The 23197-nt window shown below is 38.2% G+C and overlaps 1 protein-coding gene across 1 annotated transcript in view; it reads left to right on the top strand.

The window, feature by feature from the left end:
• Positions 1 to 23197, top strand: part of BTRC (beta-transducin repeat containing E3 ubiquitin protein ligase) — a 215670-nt gene that overhangs the window by 174717 nt on the left and 17756 nt on the right. The window contains exons 5-12 of the mRNA XM_011935582.1: positions 3103 to 3357; positions 8363 to 8459; positions 9406 to 9543; positions 10041 to 10159; positions 11727 to 11976; positions 12421 to 12539; positions 13605 to 13715; positions 15362 to 15440. Of these exons, the coding sequence (XP_011790972.1) occupies positions 3103 to 3357; positions 8363 to 8459; positions 9406 to 9543; positions 10041 to 10159; positions 11727 to 11976; positions 12421 to 12539; positions 13605 to 13715; positions 15362 to 15440 (1168 nt within the window). The remainder of the gene's footprint in view (positions 1 to 3102; positions 3358 to 8362; positions 8460 to 9405; positions 9544 to 10040; positions 10160 to 11726; positions 11977 to 12420; positions 12540 to 13604; positions 13716 to 15361; positions 15441 to 23197) is intronic.

Below are 23197 nucleotides of genomic sequence, written 5' to 3'. Positions count from 1 at the left end.
CCTGACACCATGCCTGGCTAATTTTTATATTTTTAGTAGAGGCGGGGTTTCACCATATTGACCAGGCTGATCTTGAACTCTTGACCTCCAATGATTCACCCGCCTCGGCCTCCCAAAGTGCTGGGATTACAGGCATGAGCCACCGCGCCCAGCCGAGACTCCTTTTATCCTATCTTCTTACTCATGCCCTTCTATTCAGCGTATTTTTACCCATACATAGGTCCAAATAAAATCTTTTCTGAGGTGTTACCTAGTGTAAGATGTGTCTTTTATAATATGTCTTAGTTTCAAGATATGTTTATGTACTTGGATTTGTATTTCTATGAGAATATATCAACAGAATATTGAAATTCTACAGATGAATAAGAAACATTTTTAATTGAAGTTTTTAGAAAGAAGGATATCTCATAAGCCTCGTTGTGGTGTTAAATAAATAAATATAAAATGATATGTAAAATCCTTTTTTTGGAGGGTGCTGTGGTTTTTCTGAATGCTTATTTTTTGAAGGGCTTATTTTCCTGACATAGCATTCCCCCCAAATACTGAAACCTAGAACACTTCCAAGGTGTCAGTGTTTGGGGGGAATGCTATGTCAGGAAAATAAGATTCTTGTGTATTCAAAGTTTAAGAGGAAAAAAATCATAACAACTTGAATGAATCTTATCTTAAATATCATATCTTGTTAGGGGAGGGGGTGTTGTTGTTTTCCAGTTATAGAAATTACAGGAAACTTAGAAAATATTTAAAAACATTTCCTAGAACCCCAGCATTCAGAAAGAACTGGTGATTTGCTATATTATTAATATTTTGGCAGGTAGCCTTTCTGTTTTGTCTAGGTATGTGTTTTTATTTTCCTATAAAGCTTTGATCATAAATGTTCTGTGACCATTTTTTCTGAATACATTCTCTTCATGTATTTTTCTGAATGTGTGTTCTCTTAAAACATACTTTTCAGTTGTTGCATAATATTCTTTGCAATGGTTGAAGCACATATTATTTAACCCCTTTATTGAACATTTAGGTAGTTTCAAAATTTTTTCCTATTATAAACCATATGATGATGAATTTTTACACATTAATCTTGTGGGAATCCTACGGAAAAAAATACAGACATGGAATCACTATATATTAAGGAATATGAACATTTTTAAAGGCTTTTAATACATGGTGCCAAACTATCCCCTGATAAAAATATACCAGCTCATAGCCTCCCAACTATTAATACTACTTTGTTTTATATTTGCTAATTATACCTTTTTAAAATTTTTGTTTTTCTGAACTAGGAATTTAAGTTGCTGTTTAAAATAAAAGAAATACCTATTTATATCTTAGGAATAACCCCTGTAAAAACTGAATTTTACCTATATCTTTTGTTAAATAGAATAGATTTTTGCCCCCTCTTTACTCATTGGATTTTGTTTTAGCCATAGGCAAACAGTTTTCTTTGTACAATCTGTGTGTACCTCATTACTTTGTTCTCCCCAATCACTGAGACATGTTACTATCTCAAGCTTATACCACTAAGAATTGAACAGGAGTTGATTAGACCTGTGTATCCTTTACCTAATATTGATCCCTGGTGTGTGTCCGCTGACCACTCTATGAGGTATTAAATCATCAATCTAATGCTTTATGGCCATTTAAACTTACAAACCTATACCATCTGGCTATGTTTAGTAAACCAAACTACTTCAAAAAGTGCCTGTAGTCCATTAATGTAATGGGTTTGTTTGGAGTGTTAGGTGAAATTACTTCCAAAGACTTATTAAAGGTACGTGAAATGATCAGGAGCAATTTGATGGCACCCATTAAAAACACAGGACAGCATTTTGGAAATTTCTGATGGTGTAGAAAGTTTTAATATAAATCATACCATTACTGTATTTTACATGAAGAACTAGTTATTATACCTTTAATTGGCTTTTGTTCATGTTCCTTTAATAAGAATTGGGTAATGCACGTCTCCATCTGCTTATGCTTAAATACGAACATGCGATGCCAGCCAAACAAAATCCGTTTAATGCTTTCTTTCTCAAGTCTGCTGAAAAATGTGACTGATATCCATACTATCTTTATATGATATGATTCAGGGGAAAGGCCCAAAATGAAATGCCATGTTCTCTTTCTTGTTAAGTTTGTGCCTACAGGAGTAAGAGTATGAAGGAATTCTTCTGAACTATTTAAGTCTATAGAAAACATCTGATATGTACTTTGTAAACAGAAATAACTTTGAATGTTTTTATCTCAATTGTGAATGCAGAACAGCAGGCAAAAGAAGTTTTTTTAGTGAGTTCATCCTATTTTATAGGATCTTTTCTTCTGAGACCTCAAAACAGATTTGGGTGTTGGAGAACTTTAATTGGGAAGCCCTTCTGGTTTATACGCCCCAGGATCTATTCTCCACTGTTTCTCTTTGCACCTCCTACAAAATATTCTCTGAAATGCTAACCAAGTTATCTTTTGGTCTGGAATTTTTTTCATTTTTGCTCAACTGTGATTTAGGTTTTATAGCAGCAGCTACTCTCAAATATAGTTGTTGTTGTTGTTTTTTTTTATCTGAAATTAAACTCATTCTTGAACTTAAACATACATCTCTGTCTTTCTCTTGGGATATTTCCATGCCATTCTGTATTTCCTTCTTCTCTCCTTTCTGCATGCCCAAAATTCTATAACCCAGCACATTCTGACTTAGTGCCTCTCCCCCAGTACATTTAAAGGATATTTCTTTAACCGAACAGCTTTGGAACTGCAGCAGTAATAGAAACAGAATGAGAAATGGACCTAATATAGAGATTTGGGGGGGTCTGAATCATAGAGTTTGAGATGCCATCCATAGAACATCCCCTAGTGCTGAAATCCATATAGATAGATGTGAATTGTTTTCTGGAATCCTTTTTATTTTTAATGTCTTGGGGGGGTTGCTGGTTGTTAACTTTAACTTCCTTATCTAAAGGAAGATGGAAAATACTGTTCATTTCTGTAACCTTATGGAAAAATTATTGACACTCATTTTACCCAAGCCTCTGTTTGAAAAAGAAACCGGACCACACTAGGGACAATGATATGCCTTCATAGCAGAACAAATGCTGTTCTGTTTTAAAGGACCTTTTGTAAAAAATCATTCACCACCCTCTGTGTCCTTTTTCTTTGCCTCCTCCCCCTACTGAAAGCTCGGGGTTTGGATCATATTGCTGAAAACATTCTGTCATACCTGGATGCCAAATCACTATGTGCTGCTGAACTTGTATGCAAGGAATGGTACCGAGTGACCTCTGATGGCATGCTATGGAAGAAGCTCATCGAGAGAATGGTCAGGACAGATTCTCTTTGGAGAGGCCTGGCAGAACGAAGAGGGTGGTGAGCCTTTAACTTTTCTTACTATTACACAGCTTTAGGACCTGGCCATTCACAGTCACTGAAAGATTTTTGGGGAGCCAGTGAGACCACTTCTCATTTAATATGGTGATTTTGTTGATTTGCAGCTTAAAATGTAACAGAGAACAAGTGTTCATGTACTCAGCAGTTTTTCTTCTTACCTGTCATTCACAGAATGACGTGATATTGTATTAATACTGCTTTGCAAAAAATAATGGAAAGTTTACCAGCCCTCCTGTTTAAAGCATTCTGTTATCTGGGCAGAAGTTGGTATCCTGCGGCTGGGTACAGTGGTTCATGCCTGTAATCCCAGCACTTAGGGAGGCCAAGGTGGGCAGATCACTTGAGGCCAGGAGTTTGAGACCAGCTTGGCCAACATGGCGAAACCCCGTCTCTACTAAAGATTCAAAATGTAGCCGAGTGTGGTGGCATGCACCTGTAATCCCAGCTACTCTAGAGGCTGAGGCAGGAGAATCGCATGAACCCAGGCGGTGGACGTTGCAGTGAGTGGAGATTGAGCCATTACACTCCAGCCTAGGTGACAGAGCGTGACTTTGTCTCAAAAAAAAAAAAAAGTTGGTATCCTCCAAAAGGACTGATGGGCAATTTATGAGCCAGAATAAAGTAGATGACTTTGAATCACATAGAAACCATCCAGTATAGCTTTCCCCTAAAAGAATCCAAGACAAATGATTTTCTTTTCTTTCAGAAAATTTCTTGCGTTTATCTTATGCGTGTGGTGTTTTGTCACCTTTGTAATCAAAAATTATTTTTATGCCCAAGTGGAATAAGAACTCTAGCCATCAGAAAAAGTGAAAATGAAATTCAGTATAAATCATTGTTTCTTCTTAAGACTTCTGTTTTTCAAGATTTTCTGACTTAATTCTGAATTCCCCAAAGCATCATATAGTTAGCAGTCTAAGAGACCTCACTACTTTTTTTGTTGTTCTCTTAACAGTGCCATTTCATTAGAACTTCTGAAAGATATCTTTCCTTAAATAATTTTCTCTCAGAGTATGTCTCCAGAATGTCTATAGGGAAGCTACGTAGTAGTAAAGGTGACATTAAATATTCTAATTGACAGAAAACATTATAATAGGCATGTGTGTGCTTAGTGGTGTCCTTCCAAATTAATTTTATCAGTTGTTTATCTTGGATCATAAAGAGGAAAACAGTTAAAAATAGAGAACACTTGTAAAAGATAAATATTCATGGGCCAGCTTTCCTTCGAATTTTCATTAAATATATTTGGCTCTCTTTTTTTCTGTCTTTGAAATTTATTAACACATAGGAAATACAGTGACTTATATTATACCAAATGCTTCAGAGGTTTTTATCATTCTGGCTGTTAGGAAGACTGTTTAATTTTTCTCTCAAATTGAATTAAAGGAACAAAAAAACTAGGCAATTTTTAGGCTATGTAGCAAAGAATATTGTTGGCCAGGCAGGGTGGCTCACGCCTGTAATCCCAACAGTTTTGGAGGCCAAGGCAAGAGGATTGTTTGAGCCCAGGAGTTTGAGACCAGGCTGGGCAACATAGTGAGACCTCACCTCTACAAAAAAATAAAAAAATTAGCTGGGCCTGGTGGCGCATGCCTGTAATCCCAGCTACTCAGGAGGCTGAGGTGGGAGGGTGGCATCAGCCTGGGAAGTTGAGGCTGCAGTGAGCTATGATCATGCCACTGTACTCCAGCCTGGGCAACAGAGCAAGACCCTGTCTCTTTCTCTGTCTCTCTCTCTCTCTCTCTCTCTCACACACACACACACACACATTACTACTTCTCAAATATGTTTTTTAATTCTCACTTATTTCACTACATAGAAAAATAGCAATCTTTCATAACCTACTTCATACTTTGGAAATAAACTCTTTAATAGTACAACAAAGCAAATAAAAATAGAGTTATATGGTATTCAGGGTCCATCATTTTGCTGAGTGCTGGGACCAGCCTTGGGGATACAGCAGGCAACTGTTTACATGGGAGAATTTTAGGGCAGCTGAGAAGATTTCTCTGTCCCTCAGGAAAAAAAATCTCTTCTCCAAATAACTCCTGAAATTTCAATTAAGGGGATTCATTCCTTTAGCTATAAAGGTTCTGTTCCCTGTTAAAATACATTGTGTTCCCATTTGGACTGTAAATGACAGTAAACCTTCATCAGACATTGGGAGTTTGCTGAGTCCTTTTTTGAAGGCAGAAAAATCAAGAAGTAAGTAGGCAGTTCTTGGCAGATGGATATGAAAATGCCAAAGGTAGAAGGCTCCACAGTTTTGCTTGGGATTGGCACTAAATTGGCAAGATCTGTTGGGCACATTTATCCTCTTAATCCCATAATACACCCCATGAAATTCCAAGTATTTATACATCCCGTGTTGACTTCCTCCATTATTCCCTTGACTTTCTTGTTGCTGCTTCTATTTTTACATGTTGCCTTTATTCCTGTGTCAGTTGTCCTCCCTTTTTTAAAAAAAAATTTTACTCCATCAGTTTCTTATTTGCTTCTTTCAAATTGTCTTACCAAGCCTGATATGTCAATAAAGTCTTTCTGTGTTATACCTTTCCCCATATGCTAGCTTTGAAAGGTTCTTCCATTTCTACTAACCAAAAATAGTAAGTAAATACAGTTTTCTAATAAAGCTTTGTATCTCTTAAGTTTTAACTTGGTCTTTGATGTTGTATTTTATGTCTAGATGGATTTGACAGTCTTCCCCTGGGACATGAACTCTGTAGTTTTCTCTTTTGAATAATACTGAATATGCTCTCTGCTCAGTAATGGTAACTCTTAAAAGTATAATAAAAGACCACTTGGGAAAAGTCAATTTTCTTGATCAGCAGATCACATTTTATGATAACATTCTGAATTTAATATTTAACATTTATCATGTACTCACATTCTCGGAGGTACTAGGCATTTCACGTAGAAGTAGTCCCTGTTGTCAGAGATCTTCCATCATGAAAGGTTTTGACTTAAAACATAAAGACAGAAGCCAGTTTTCAATACCTAGCCACCCCTTTCTGTAGCACTTTGATCTGAAGAAATTCAGGTACTTTATCAAGACATAGTAAATGCAGTGAGGTGGAAAACAAGATCAGAAGCTTATATGGGTTCTCTTTCCTTAGAATGTAGAGATAGTATCATTGCATAGGAAGAAAGTCTTAGAGTGCTAGAGATTAAAAGAAGACAGGAATCTCAGGAATGGTGGGCATTGAGAAACAAGTAGTTAAGAATGTGGGTGGGCTGAGGAATCATACTTAAAATCTTCACATTCAAAATCTATTATTTGCCTGCAAAGTGTTTGTAGAATAATATTGTACAGAGAAATGTACCATTAATCCAGAATTCCTTCATAACACATCTTGTTTCCCCTTTTGTTTATGCTGGTGTATCATGTTTCATTAATCCCCATCTTTGTAAGTATTATTTTCACTTATCTTTTTCAGATTTTCTTTTCTGTATTAACACAGAAGTTAGAGGCAGCTACCTTCCTGATAGGAAATTTTGTCAACTAATTTTCAAGGTGTATAATAGGGAGAGGGCAGGGGAGAAGCACTCCTGGAGACACCAAACAATTAATTATATTGTAATGGAGCTATAGAGGGAGGAGTGGATGACTGGCCCAGAGAAAACATGATTTCTCTGGTGCCAGGATTACACTCAGAGGCATTTCTGCCTATCTCCACTTTGCAAGGCACAGTGCCAGTGAGAACAGCAGTTAGTACACCCATAGTGGGGTTTACTAGCTTCCACACCGTGTTTGGTGGGTTCTTAACTTCAGGATGAGGAATTAAATTTTTTACCCAGCAGGAAGTGATTGCCATTTACTGATTTTTTTTTGTAGCAAAGATCTAGCTTGGGATACGAGTATTCCAGAGATGTGCTGTCATAAGGAAGGAGATACTAACAAATGTTGCTCACTGGAATCAGGGAAGGCGGTTAAGTACATGTATGTATATACACAGCCAGGAACACACCTGTGAAAGTCAGTTTCATGCCTTAGACTTGATAGCACAATGCTCTTAGGCATTTCTTTTTTTCTTCTTCCCTAGCTGCTGCTGGACACACCTGTGATCCTTTTGTTTTCTGTTGAAATGAACTGAATTGCTCCTTTCAAAGCATAGTTGCACTGATTAGCAGCAGCCTGGATGACTGAGCAGCCACCTTACCCACACAGATAAAGACCTAGAAAAAGTGATCTCCATGCCAGAGGCATTGCTGCTGTTTACAATGCTGGGGACCACTACACAGTAAAAGAAAAAAAAAAAATTATAGGGTGTGTGCTAGTTCAAAGGTAATACTTACCATTACTAACAAAATTTCCAAAAGATGAGGCCAGTGAATCTAAGCAGTAGTCTTAATAGACCAGTAGATGAATTCTGATTATACATATTCCATTTGTTTACCGATATTATAATATTCCCAAAGGCTTGGTACTCCGATGTTCTACACTGGAAATAATCATGTTTTACCCAAAAGCAAATCAGTGTTGGTCAGATTCCTTAGAGCCCAGAAGGTTGCTCTTTGACATGGGACTCCTGAAATCAGGCTTACCTTTGCTCCTCCCTAGGCAGCTATGGAGAGTATATGGAATGGTAACTGTGAAAACACTTTGAAAATATATGAAGCTCCTTATAAATATATAATGTCGGCCGGGTGTGATGTTTCACGCCTGTAATTCCAGCACTTTGGGAGGCCGAGCAGGCAGGTCATTTGAGGCCAGGAGTTTGAGACCAGCCTGACCAACGTGGTGAAACCCCATCTCTACTAAAATACAAAAATTAGCCGGCGTGGTGGCAGATGCCTGTAATCGCAGCTGCTCAGGAGGCTGAGGCAGGAGAATCACTTGAACCCAGGAGGAGGAGGTTGCAGTGAGCCAACTCATGCCGCTGCACTCCAGCCTGGGCAACAGAGCAAGACTGTCTCAAAATATATATGTATATAAATATATAATGTCATGATTTTCATTGGGAAATATTTGTTATTTTTTTAGGGGACAGTATTTATTCAAAAACAAACCTCCTGACGGGAATGCTCCTCCCAACTCTTTTTATAGAGCACTTTATCCTAAAATTATACAAGACATTGAGGTAAGAATCTATGTATTTTGGGGTATTTACCCAGTGGCGCACAGAATTATCAGCATTCTTCAGTCACAATATGGTTACAGCAAGCCCATTAAGGTTTATTGACATGAGTTGCAAATCAATCTCTTAGCTGGCTGTGGTGGTTCACGCCTGTAATCCCAGCACTTTTGGAGGCTGAGGTCAGGAGTTTGAGACCAGCCTGGCTAACATGGTGAGACCCCTTTCTCTACTAAAAATATAAAAATTAGCCAGGCATGGTGGCACACGCCTGTAATTCCAGCTACTCAGGAGCCTGAGGTAGAAGAATTGCTTGAACCTGGGAGGCACGAGTTGCAGTGAGCCGAGATCGTGCCACTGCACTCTAGCCTGAACGACAGAGTAAGACTCCATCAAAAAAAAAAAGAAAAAGAAAAGAAAATCAGACTCTTTACAGGCAAGTAGGGTAGGTAAAATAAATTGCTAGGCAAAATTTTAAAGCTTTAAAAAATTGTTTACTAATAGATACGTAGATGAGAGAGATAAAGAGATTGATCCCTTCATACAATAGCAGTGTGACTGGTAAACTTGTCCTCAAATATCTTCTGAATTGAACCTCCATAGAAGTTCATCAGTAGCAATGGCCATCACATATGTAAGAGCACTGAGTGTATAACCTCACATAGTTCTTCACTTTTCTCCTCTTGATGAGTAGTCTCTTCCCACCAGATTTATTATTTAATTGAACAAATTATAGGCAGGGGAGTTCTAGGAAACAAACTTTAATTACCTTGCAAAAGGGAAAATATTTTATAAATGTAGATAGTAGCCTTTTAAAGACATTTTTAAGTTTTCCCTAAGTTGTGTATATCCCATAGAGTAAAGCATTGAGCCTTTGATTGTCATTAAAGCCCAAAAAGAGTTTGATTCTAGGCTTTCCTAACACTGCCACTTTCCCATTCCTTCTTCTCAGACAATAGAATCTAATTGGAGATGTGGAAGACATAGTTTACAGAGAATTCACTGCCGAAGTGAAACAAGCAAAGGAGTTTACTGTTTACAGTATGATGATCAGAAAATAGTAAGCGGCCTTCGAGACAACACAATCAAGGTGAGGTCTGTTCAGTTGTAGGAAGGTAGCGGAGGGAGCGAGGCTGACCACATTCATAGCACAGTCCAAAGCATAAACTCTAAGCATTATTTCTAGAAAGTAAGTGAAGATTTTAGATTGTTTCCAGTTCCAAAGCCAAAATCATTTCCTTAAAGGACAGACATCTGCTTCCCCCCAGAATACTATACAAATGGGTGGTCCTAGGGTTAAATTCTCTTCTTGAAATGCACTGAATGGTTATTACTCTTTTGGCCCTCACATAATTTTAGACTACCCTGTTCCTTAATGAAAAGGATAAAAGTTTGCGTAGTACTGAAGCTATATATATGTATATGTGGGTGTGTGTGTGTGCGCTTAGCTATACCTATAGGGAAGAATGCTTTCCACACTACTTTGGGCTTTGATTATTTTGGGGGATCAAACACATAATAGGACCAACAAGTCTCCACAGCATCCTATCATCACATTGATCAAAAGGATCTTATTTGCCATCCTAGATCTGGGATAAAAACACATTGGAATGCAAGCGAATTCTCACAGGCCATACAGGTTCTGTCCTCTGTCTCCAGTATGATGAGAGAGTGATCATAACTGGATCATCGGATTCCACGGTCAGGTAGAAAATTTCAAATGCTCTTTTGAACTCTGAAACATCAGCTCTACTCTGTTCTTTGTCATAGATAGTAATTTTGTATATATTGGCACAGTTCTGAAACTAAAGAAGAATAAACCACCAGGTCCCCATCATTTCTGTCAGTCTAGAACTAGAAAACTTGATTTAGGAATGCTTGAGGTAAGTTTACATTTTCGCACATTTAAGAAACTACACATTCTGCATTAATTTGGAGGATCATCTATTACAGAAACTTTTCTTATCCTTATGGTAAACTTTGCATTCCTTACAAAAGCCATCTCACGAGGGAATGACATGAATACAATGAAGGCTTCCTTTCAGGTAGTTGTAACTATAGTGCAGGTCTGTATTATCTCCTTTGAAACATGTACAGGTGAGCTGTGCTCTCTTTGCCAGCCCCTCCCCTGCCATCCCTGCAGTTTTTAATTGCGAGCTTCACTCAGGGAGGGGCCCTCAATTTCCAGAGGCATTAGTGATTTGATGACATAGCCATTTTACTGCTGGAGTCTGGGATAGCTTGAGTTCTGGGTACCAGCAGCACTGCTGGGAACCTCTGTTAGGAATTTTGCCTTAAGCTAAAGGATTTAGCAAACATAATGCATCAAAAGTAACTTTAAAAAAAAAAATAGACCTAGGAAAAAAGCAGTTAACTGCATTGTTAGATACTCTGAAGTTAAATGTTTACCTTTCCAAGTTATCCTGTGTGAATAGAAAAGACTGTTCCTGTTTTTTGTCTTTTGACTTAAAGGCATAGCAAACTCATCCTTGTAGTTACTGACATTTAACATTTATTGGTGCTTGTGGAGCGAGTGCCCCACAGAATCTGAAACACTGTAGATGCTAACATCATTTATAAAGAAAAAATGATATTCTATAAAAGGGGGCTAAACTGGAAAAAGGAAATAACATGTTATAAAACCCAAAGTAAATAAACAAAAATAGAATAATCAAAATATATCATCACACAAAATTCTCAAGCTATCCCAGGACCCCACACTCTGCTGTGAAGCCCATATTTACAATGCAGGGGCTGTTTTAAACCTCTGCCTACTTCAAAACACAGAAATGGGGGCTTAGAATTAGAGTCGTGGTTATCTTGGCCTTTGACCTTTACGATAAAACCTGAGATCCAGGGTAATCAAACTCAAATTCACATTACTAAGTATGTGACAGAAGCATCTTAGCCTGTGTCATTTCTGGCTCCTGAGGGCTATCATTGGGATGGGCACTAATGCTACTGTTATTAATCAGATTCCCCATTTAAAATGCATCTTACTAATGGTATCCAATTGAATGTCAGAAGTTTTACAGTCTGGGCCAAATTATTAGGTAACAGTGGCTGCCACCTCATCCTTGCCCTCCACAACTTGCCCATATTTCAAGCAGTATGTCTTAAGGACACACTGGCAGCATCCCATTCCCTTCCTTCTCCCACTCTCCCGGTCTGGCACTCTCTCTAAATATAAGGGGTGGAAGGGCGCATGATGGTCAAATATAGGTTAACAGATTGTAGCTTGAGTACCATCTAAATCTCATCTGTCGCTTCCAGAGTGTGGGATGTAAATACAGGTGAAATGCTAAACACGTTGATTCACCATTGTGAAGCAGTTCTGCACTTGCGTTTCAATAATGGCATGATGGTGACCTGCTCCAAAGATCGTTCCATTGCTGTATGGGATATGGCCTCCCCAACTGACATTACCCTCCGGAGGGTGCTGGTCGGACACCGAGCTGCTGTCAATGTTGTAGACTTTGATGACAAGTACATCGTTTCTGCATCTGGGGATAGAACTATAAAGGTAATAAGGCATTTTTCAGTAAGTTTCCAACTTAGAATGGGGGAATTCATGTGAAAATTTGATCAAGGGCAATTTCATATTTAAACATTGGTGCAGAAAAATGTAATATTTAATTCAGAGACTATTCTACAAGTGAAAAGGTAATAAGTGAGACGTTGTGTGACAATTTGGCTGAGGTATTTTATTCCTATAAATAATCGTGAGTGTGAGAAGAGACTAACCCTAGAAGAGTAAATCAATTTGAGGAATTCTCATGTGATAACAGCCAACTGCAAATTAGCCTCTGTTACCATGAATTTAAATTGTCCTTTGTTTTATTTGTTTGAGAAGTTGACTTCCCTCTAATGGTTCAGTCCTGTTTTCTGCTTCCCTAAGACTCCAGTTGCCATAGATTTTACCAGTAAAAGCACCAAATCAACTGCTTAATGCCATATTCTTTTTCAGGTATGGAACACAAGTACTTGTGAATTTGTAAGGACCTTAAATGGACACAAACGAGGCATTGCCTGTTTGCAGTACAGGGACAGGCTGGTAGTAAGTGGCTCGTCTGACAACACTATCAGGTGAGCACCTAGTACCTTGTATCATAAGGGATCGATATTATACTCCCATTCATTACTAATGCACAGATCATACAAGTCTGTAATTTTGTTATGTTTATAATCAACTGTGTTTCCTTTCTGTAGCTTCTTACAGGTTAGAAGTTTGCCCCAAGCAGAGAAGCAGCACAGCAAAGCCTTTTGTTGGCCTTCTTTTTAAATTTCTCCTGTCTACAGTTGAAAAGTGCTAATAAACAGCTAAAAGCCTTTTCTTTGCCATTGTTTTCAAGAAATGAAAAGATTTGTTTCCTTACTAGAAATTATGTAATTTTTGTCTTAGCATTACATAATTGGCCAGAGAATTACCTGTATTTGAAATTATGAAGGTTTCACAGTTGGCAGCCCTTTTTTGGGTTTTCCCTTCACAAAGACAAATGACATAGACATGATTAGAATTTGGAAGATTTATCCATCATCACCCTTCAGTGAAGTACTAAAAGGATGAAAAGGCCATTAAAAAAACAACAGATAGAGCTACTGTTTGTTATATCTAAGGAAATTATTCCTAGAAATCACTTGAATTGCTCTGAAAACATACAGTTTTTTAAATTAATACACAAAAGTTTTTGAGATTTGCATTTCCATTCTCTGAGAAGAACTGTCCTGGACAGTGGTGAAAGAAGTGTCCACCATGGCAGAGGGGGAGGTGCTTTGTGAGAACAGGACATCACTGATAATCTGTATCTCATTCAGTTTGATGACTTCAGGAAACTACTTTCTTAGCTCGGTCATTTCCTTCTCAGGCAACTGTGTGCATTGAATTTGTTTTTATGCCTGGAAGAACCTGTTTACAGAATTATGTAAAGCACTGTGCTTTGAAAATACATTTTATGTTTGAACTTAAACCTACATTTTTCTGTGTGAGTTATATAGCAGAAAGGAAATAAATTACATTGAAAGCAGTACATATCTGTGTGGGTGGTGATTGATTTTATTTTGTGAATTTTTAGAAGGCATATAAAGTGTATTATAACATTTCAGGCTTAGAAAAGAATACGTGAAAATTCACTTGACAATTTTCTCTTCCAGATTATGGGACATAGAATGTGGTGCATGTTTACGAGTGTTAGAAGGCCATGAGGAATTGGTGCGTTGTATTCGATTTGATAACAAGAGGATAGTCAGTGGGGCCTATGATGGGTGAGTGTGCTAACAGAGTGTAAAAAGAGAAAATCTACATCTTAATCCTTCCTTATGTTTATGGTGTTAAACATTACCATTCCTTGTTTCTAAAAGCTTATAGATTTTACACAAAGTAATACCATATTTCTTTAATCTGTATATTTACCTCTCCTTGGTTTAGTGTCCTGAAATATTCTTTCCAATCATTTTATTATACTTGTTTGCACATGGTTGTCATTCATATTTTGGTTATTTGGTTATGTATTTGACTGTTTTGCCCTGTAAAGCAAAACAAGAAAAACGCAGTGTTAACAGGCTACCCATGTAAAATGGTAACCTGTTAACAAAACAGAAACACTAGAGGGCAGTATTTGGGGACTTAGTGTGGTAAGATCTCGAATTTTGATCTCTTGGATTTTTTATCTCTTTTAGTAATTTTTAAAAGTACAGTTCTCTTGTCATCACTTGTCATCCTAGCATTTCATTTATGAGTTTAGTCATCTTTATTTTCTTCTAATTTCTAGTGGTTATGGAATCCATTAATGTTGTGAATGGACCCCACGTCCACCAATCCTAAACACAGAGTAAATTCAAACAAAAATAGGCTGGGCACAGTGGCTTGTGCATGTAATCCCAACACTTTGGGAGACCGAGACAGGCGGATCACTTGAGGTCAGGAGTTCAAGATCAGCCTGGCCAACATGGCAAAACCCAGTCTCTACTAAAAGTACAAAAATTAGCCAAGTGTGGTTGCAGGCGCCTGTAATCTCAGCTACTCAGGAGACTGAGGCAGGAGAATTGCTTGAACCAGGGAGGCAGAGGTTGCAGTGAGCCAAGATTACACCACTGCACTCCAGCCTGGGCAACAGAGCAAGACTCCGTCTCAAAAAAAAAAAAGTTATTCACTTACGAAGGACTCCTTATCGTTTCTTTTTGTCAAACTGCCTGATTTTGGGGGTGAAGGGTAGAAGGCTACAGTTCAAATATTGGCAACTTTTTAAATATCAGAAACTAACAACATTATTTTAGTTCATGAGCTAACTATACTGATACATTAATTAGCCAATGCAAGCAGCAAGAACCTGCTCACTTCTTCTGCTTTGGGTCAGCCATCACTGTTACAACCTTGGGAAATTGTTCAGAGTGTGGTGTGTTCCAGCTTGGTCAAGACAATATTTTCTTATTGCCCTGGCTTTGATCTGTACCCACCTGTCTTGGAATTTGTCTGTTATGTACCTTGAGGAAACATGGCCTATAAAAGATTTTTGGAAGAGCTACACTTATTTAAATCAAAAGATGAGGGCTTACTTATATAAACTCCATTGCTCTTACATGGACCCCAGTCCGTCAGTACATGTGACCTGGTCCACTCTTAGAAATGACCAGGAAGAGGATGCCTCAGAGTTGTAGATTTCTAGGTCTATGTAATATCATTAAGAGGTCTAATGTACAAGATCTCCTCTTGATCCCAAAGTGTGGTTTAACTTTACTATTAAATGTCTTCAGTTTGGTTAAAGCTAGCCTGTTTCTCATTTGTAGGTTAATCACGTACATTTCAACTATACTCACCATCCATATTTATTGCCATGAATTTCTGCTGTTCTTCCCTGTGTTCTCTTACTTTTGCTTTTACCTAGCATTTTTGTCCCCTTTTTGATCTTTAGAAAAATTAAAGTGTGGGATCTTGTGGCTGCTTTGGACCCCCGTGCTCCTGCAGGGACACTCTGTCTACGGACCCTTGTGGTAAGAGCCTTGCTGTTTAGAGAGCATTGGCGAGCAGGTGGGGGAAGAAATTAAATATTGATGTGCTGTGGAATATGGATTTGAATTTAATAGTTACAACCTCACAAAACCTACAACTAAGTGGTAAGGCAACCAGTACATGACAATAAAATATGTTTATATAATTATGTTTATATAATTCCTTTCATCCAAAAATGCTTTAGAGACTATATATGGAGAGAAATGTGGCAGCTGTTTAACAGCTGCACAGCAACTCTATACAGCAGTTTAGTGCAGGAAGTGAATAAGAATTCTGTATCCACCAGAAACAGCAGGGGGTACTAAGGGAGAGAGAATATAATTATTCAAATTGGAACCTGTCCAAAATCTGAGGACCTGTACACCTGTGCCTTCAAAAAGTACCCTGGGGGCTGGGTGCGGTGGCTCATGTCTGTTATCCCAGTACTTTGGGAGGTCAAAGCGGATGGATCACCTGAGGTCAGGAGTTCAAGACCAGCTTGATCAACATGGTGAAACCCTATCTCTACTAAAAATAAAAACAAATTAGCCGAGCATGGTGGTGGGCGCCTGTAATCCCAGCTACTCGGGAGGCTGAGGCAAGAGAATCACTTGAACCTGAGAGGCGGAGGTTGCAGTGAGCCGAGATCACGCTTGCACTCCAGCCTGGGCAACAAGAGTGAAACGCGATCTTAAAAAAAAAAAAAAAAAAGTGCTCTGGGAATCTGCATAAACCCCCCCTGGTCAGGCCCTTAGTTCTGCAGCCTATTCATGAGCTAGTGCCTCCAGCAACTTGAACCCATCTTTTTTATTCCCCATATACCCACTTTTGACATTTGGGGAAAAAAGTGATTCAGAAGGAGAAATATCACTTTCAGAAGCACTAAATTCTTTATCGTGTTGTTAGCTAGGGGCCCGGATTGATAAATACTACTTCCATTAGAAAATTAGTTGGAGCAACAGGGTGGACAGAATCTTTTGCAGCACTTGGAGAAAAGATGAGAGCAAGCATTTGAAACCCAGTGTACTAAATCCTGACTGTCAACATTTAGGCATTCTTGGCTCTGGAGAAGAGAAAGAGGTTATATTTCTTGTCTTCCTTGTTGGATTTATGTGTGTATGTATAAGACAGGGTCTTCCTCTGTCACCCAGGCTATGTGTGAAGTGGCACAATCATAGCTCACTGCAACCTCCAACTCCTGGACTGAAGCAGTACTCTTGCCTTAGCCCTCAAGTATTACAGGCTCTAGCCACAGCACCGTTTTAATTTTTGTGGAGACAGGGTCTCACTATGTTGCCCAGGCTGGTCTTAAACTTCTGGCCTCAAGCGATCCTCCTGCCTTAGCCTCCCAAAGTGCTGAGATTACAAGTGTGAGCCGCTATGCCCCGCCCATTGTGGTATTTAAAGCATATTCTTACCATACCAAACGTGCTTTACCTACATGTTTCACACATATCTTTTTAAATGTATACTTTTCCTTTTTAAGAAAGTTTTTTTTTTTTTTAAGAGAACCTCTCTCTTAAAAAATGACTGTGCTTTAAATACAACAAGGGGCAGGGCACAGTTGCCCAGGCTAGAGTGCAGTGGCTATTCACAGGCATGAACATAGCTCACTGTAGCCTCAAACTGCTGAACCCAAGTGATCCTTCTGCTTCTGCCTCCCTGTGCCAGGCCTAAAATGTGTATTTTCTTTCATTTATAATTAATCTAAGTCTGGTTTTTAGGCACAATTTATATGCAGCAAAATTCACTCTTTAAGACATTTTTCTATTAATTTTGCAGTTGTGTAACTGTCACCACATCAACATGTACAACATTTCCATCATCCTCAAGAGTTCTTTATGCCCCTTCATATCAATTTACTCCCCTTACCCACTAGCAACTGTTATCGACTATTCATCTGATTTTTATCCCTATAGTTTGCTGTCTCATAAACATCTGATAAATCATGGAGCATGTAGCCTTTTGTGTTTGGCTTTTTTTAAGTTCATTGGAGATTCATCCATGTGGTTGTATGTATAAATACTTTGTTGCTTTTTATTGCTGAGTAGTATTCCACTGTATGAATTAGCCAGTTTGTTTATTCATTCACCAATATAAGGACATTTGGAATGTTTCCAGTTTTTGTTGATTCTTAGTAAAGCCACTGAAAACATTTCCATATAGTCTTTTATATGTCCATACTGTTTTTATTTATCTTGGGTAGATATAGGAGTATGATTTCTGGATTTTATGAAAGTGTATTCTTAAAATTTAAAAGAAACTGCCAAGCTATTTCCCAAAGTGGCATGGGATTTTGCAAATTGAGACCAGTCTGGGCAACATAGCAATACCTCATCCTTATTTATTTATTAAAAAAATTTTTTTTTAATTTAAGCATTTTACATTTTCACCAACAATGTATAAGAGTTCAGTTTTTCTATATCCTTGCCAGCACTTGGTATTGTCAGTATTTTTTTAAATTAGACCCATTTGTGGGGGTGTGTAGCGATATATCATTGTTAGCTTAATTTGTTTTTCTATTGTAGCTAATAATACTGAACATCTTTTTGTGAATGCTTATCTTCTTTTGTGACCATTCAGATCTTGCAACCATTTTATTTATTGAGTTGTTTATTAAAATAGATTTATATAGGTATAATGGACATATTATAAATGGACATACTGAAAGTGTACAACTTGGACAGGCATAGTGGGTCATGCCTGTAATCTCAGCCCTTTGTGGGGCTGAGGCAGGCAGATCGCTTGAGCTCAGGAGTTAAAGAGCAGCCTAGGCAGCATATTGAGACGTCATCTCTATAAAAACTAAACAAACAATTAGCCAGATATGGTGGCAAGCACCTGTACTCCCAGCTACTTGCGAGGCTGAGGTGGGAGGATTGCTTGAGCCAGTGTACTCCAGCCTGGGCAACAGAGTGAGACCCTGTCTCAAAAAAAAGGGAAGTGTACAAGTTAATAAATTTTGACATATGTATATACCAGTGAAACCACAAATAATGAAGATATGCTCATGCCCCTTGGTTAGTCCCTCCTTCCTTTTCCATCAGAGCCTATCCCACCTCCCCCTGCCCCAATCTCCAGGCAACCACGGATCTGCTTTCTGTCACTGTTGATTAGTTTGCATTTTCTGGGGTTGTATAAAAATGGAATCATATATTAAATACTTTTTTGCCTGTCTCTTTTCATTAAGCACTTTTTTTTTTTTTTGAGACAGAGTCTCACTCTGTCGCCAGGCTGGAGTGCCGTGGTATGATCTCGGCTTACTGCAACTTCTGCCTCCTGGGTTCAAGCGATTCTCCTGCCTCAGCCTCCCGAGTAGCTGGGACTACAGGTGTGTGCCACCACGCCCAGCTAATTTTTGTGTTTTTTTAGTAGAGACAGGGTTTCACCATGTTGGCCAAGATGATCTCAATCTCTTGACTTCGTGATCTGCCCACCTCGGTCTTCCAAAATGCTGGGATTACAGGCGTGAGCCACCATGCCCAGCCTCTAAGTACAATTATTTTTGAGATTCACCCATGTTGTTGATGTATATCAATATTTCATTTCCTTTGAAAATTTGCTGAGTAGTATTCTATTGTATGATTATACCCATTCACTGATTGTTTCTCATTTTTGGCTGTTAACAAAGTTTCTATAAACATCTATGTAGAAGTCTTGGGATGAATGTATGCTTTTTGCTTTTATTTCTCTGAGGTAAATACCTAGGAGCAGATGACTAGGTCATATGGTATAAGTGTATGTTTAAAATTTTTTTAGAAACTGCCAAACTGTTTTTCAAAGTGGTTTACCATTTTACATTATAGTATAGCAGTGTACAAGAGTTCCAGTTACTCCACATTCTTGCCAGTACTGAGCACAGTCTTTAGTTTAGTCATTCTCATTGTGGTTTAATTCATGTATCTCTAATGATTAATAATGTCGAACATCTGTTCTTGCCATCTGTATGTCTACTTTGGTGAAGTGTGTTCAAATCTATTCCCATTTTTTAATTGAGTGGTTATTGAGTTTTGAGATTCTCTTACGTGTTCTAAGTTACAAATGCTTTATCAGATGTCATTCACAAATATTTTCTTCACATTCATAATTTGTTTCTTTGTTTTCTTAAAAGCGTCTTTCAAAAAGCAGTTCTTAGTTTTAAGTTCACTGTATTGACTTTTTCTATTACGGCATATGTTACTTGCTATTGTATCTCAAAAAAACCTTTGACTAATCCAAAGTCACAAGGATTTTTCCGTGTGTTTTTTTCCCTAAGTTTTATAGTTTTCAGTTTATATGTTCGTCTATGATCCATTTTGAGTTAATCTCTGCATATGGTACAAGGTATAGATCAAAGGGTTGGGCTTTTTTACACATGAATATCCAGTTGTTCCAGCACCATTTATTCAAAAGACTGTCCTTTCGAAATGCTTTTGCAGCTTTGTCAAAAATGAATTGACCATATATGTGTAACTCTTACTTTGGGAATCTGTTCTGTTCCATTGATTTTTGTCTGTCTTGATTCCAGTATAATTTTATTTTGATTACTGCAGCTTTTTACCAACTCTTGAAGTCAAGTAATACGAGTCTTTCAGCTTTGTCTTTTTCAAAGGTTTTTGGGGCCTTTGATTTTTCATGTTAATTTTAAAATCAGTTTGCTAATTTCAACCAAAAAAAAGTCTGCTGGGAATGTTTTTTAATTTTTTAATAAAGTAGGTATGGGGTCTCAGTGTGTTGCCCAGACTGATCTCAAACTCCTGGCCTCAAATAGTACTCCTACCTCAGACTCCCAAAGTGCTTGGATTATAGGCCTGAGCCACTCCACCTGCTGGGATTTTTGTTGGACTTGTTTTGACTCTAGATCCGTTTGGAGAACATTGACTTTTGAACAATATTGAGTCTTTATCTCTCCATTTGTTTAGGTCTTTTTAAATTTCTCAGCCATGTCGTAGCTTTCAGTGTAAAGGTTTTGCACATCTTTTGTCACATTTATCCCTAAATATTTTGTATTTTTAATGCTATTGGAAAAGGTATTTTTAAACCTTGGTTTCTGATTGTTCATTGCAAATACATAGAAATATACTTTTACTTATTTCCCAATCTGTGTATCTTTTATTTCTCTCTCTCTCTTTTTTTTTTTTTTTTAATTGCACTGGCTAAGACCTCCAGTACAATGTTAAAAACAATTGGTAAGAGTGAATGTCCCTTTCTTGTTCATGATCTTAGGTGAAAGGCATTCTAGTCTTTCACCATTTCACATATATGTATATATAGATGTCTGTAAGCTACAGGTTTTTCATAATGACCCCATTATCAGGGGAATAGGCAGTTCTCTTCTGTTCCTAGATTGCTGAGAGTTTTTGTGAGGAATGTATGTTGGATTTTGTGAAATGCTTTATCTGATCCATTGAGATAATCATGTGGTTTTTCACTTTTATTCTGTTAATTGGTATATTGCATTGAATTTTTTAAGCTTTAAATCCTTTGCATTGCTGGTATAAACCCCACTTATTCATGAGGTATAATCCTTTTTATGTGTTGTTGGATTCACTTTGCTAATATCTTTTTAAGGATTTTTGTGTGTGTGTATATCTGTGTTTGTAAGGGATATTGATTTGTTGCTTTATTTTCTATGTCTCTGGTTGACTGTCATGATAATGTTGGCTTTATAAAATAATTTTTGAAGTGTTCCCTCATCCATTTTCTAAGAGTTTGCATACGTGGTATTATGCTTCTTTAAATGCTTGATAGAATTCACTAGTGAAGCATCTAGACCTGGAATTTTCTTTGTGGAAAGTTTTAATGACAACTTCAGTTTCTTTAATAAATACAGCACTCTTCAGATTTAATATTTCTTCTGAAGTCAACTTTAATACTTTGTCTTCCAAGAAGTTTGGCCATTTTATCTAAATTATCAAATTTATTGAAATAAAGCTATTCATCATATTCCCTTATTATCCTTTTAATGTCTGTAGGAGCACAGTCATGTTTCCTTTTTCGGTTTCATTGATTTTGTTTTTCTTTTTCTAGCTTCTTAAGGTAGAAACTAAGATCATTGACTTTGAAACTTTTTTTTAATATAATCAGTCGAAGCTATAAATATTATTAGAAGTAATTCTAATCACTATTTTAGCTACATCCCAAAAAATGTCAATTAAGTTGGTTTATAATATTCAGGACTTCTGTATCCTTAGTGATTTTTCTATTTGTCCTTACCAATTATTGAGAGGAATTTTTATGTCTCCCTGAATTTGTCTATTTCTTCTTACAGTTGTGACAGCCTTTGCTTCATGGTTTTTGTTTGTTTGAGACAAGGTATCACTATGTCGCCCAGGCTGGAGTGCAGTGGCACACCTATGACTCACTGCAGCCTCAACCTCCCAGGTGCTATCAATCCACCCGCCTCAGCCTCCTGAGTAGCTGGGACCACAGGCGAGTGCCACCACGTCTAGCTAATTTTTTTGTATTTTTTTGTAGAGATGGAGTTTTGCCACATTGCCCAGGCTGGTCTGCAACTGCTGGGCTCAACCTCAACAAAGTACTGGGATCATAGGCATGAGCCACGGCACCTGGCCTGATTCATGGTTTGTTGTTGTTGTTGTTTTTGAGATGAAGTTTCTCTCTTGTCATCCAGGCTGGAGTGCAGTGGCATGATCTCGGCTTACTGCAACCTCCACCTCCTGGGTTCAAGCGATTCTCCTGCCTCATCCTCTCAAGTAGCTGGGATTGCAGGTGCCTACCGCCACACCCGTCTAATTTTTTGTATTTTTAATAGAGACGGGATTTCACCGTGTTAGCCAGGATGGTCTTCATCTCCTGACCTTGTGATCCGCCCGCCTCAGCCTCCCAAAGTGCTGGGATTACAGACATGAGCCACCAACTTCTGGCCTTTTAAAGAAATTTTTTAATGGAAAAAAGAGAGTTTATTTTTACCCACATGTTTACCTTTTCTATTGCCTCCCATTCCTTTGTATAAATTCTATTTCCATCTGATATCATTTTCCTTCTGCTTAAAGAACTTACTTTAACATTTCATGGCCGGGCGCGGTGGCTCAAGCCTGTAATCCCAGCACTTTGGGAGGCCAAGGCGGGCGGATCACAAGGTCAGGAGATCGAGACCACGGTGAAACCCCGTCTCTACTAAAAATACACAAAAAAATAAGCCGGGCGCGGTGGCGGGCGCCTGTAGTCCCAGCTAGTCAGGAGGCTGAGGCAGGAGAATGGCGTGAACCCGGGAGGCGGAGCTTGCAGTGAGCCGAGATCGTGCCACTGCACTCCAGCCTGGGCGACAGAGCAAGACTCCATCTCAAAAAAAAAAAAAAAAAAAACATTTCATATATGCAGGTACACTGGTGACAATGTACCTTAAAAAAAAAAACAATTTTTTTAAGGGATAGGATCTCATTCTATAGCCCAGGTTGGAGTACAGTGGCATGATCATAGCTCACTGCAGCCTTGGACTCCTAGTCTCAAGTAATCCTCCTGACAGTCTCCCACATAGCTGACTACAGGCTTGTGCCACCATATCTGGCTAATTTTATTTTTTTAGAGATAGGGTCTCATTGTGTTGCCCAGACTGGTCTCGAACTCCTGGCCTCACATAATCCTCTTGCTTCACAACCTCCTGAGTAGCTGAGATTATTACAGGTGCAAGCCACTGCGCCTGGCTCTGAGAAAGTTTTCATTTTGCCTTCATTTTTGAAAGATATTTTTGCTGGCTAAATAATTCTGTATAGGCCAGACATGGTGTCTCACACCTGTAATCCCAGCACTTTGGGAG

This window comes from Colobus angolensis, unplaced genomic scaffold, assembly GCF_000951035.1.
Source record: "Colobus angolensis palliatus isolate OR3802 unplaced genomic scaffold, Cang.pa_1.0 Scaffold144, whole genome shotgun sequence".
In the NCBI taxonomy this organism is placed as follows: domain Eukaryota; kingdom Metazoa; phylum Chordata; class Mammalia; order Primates; family Cercopithecidae; genus Colobus; species Colobus angolensis.
This window is presented reverse-complemented; position numbering and strand designations above follow the sequence as displayed.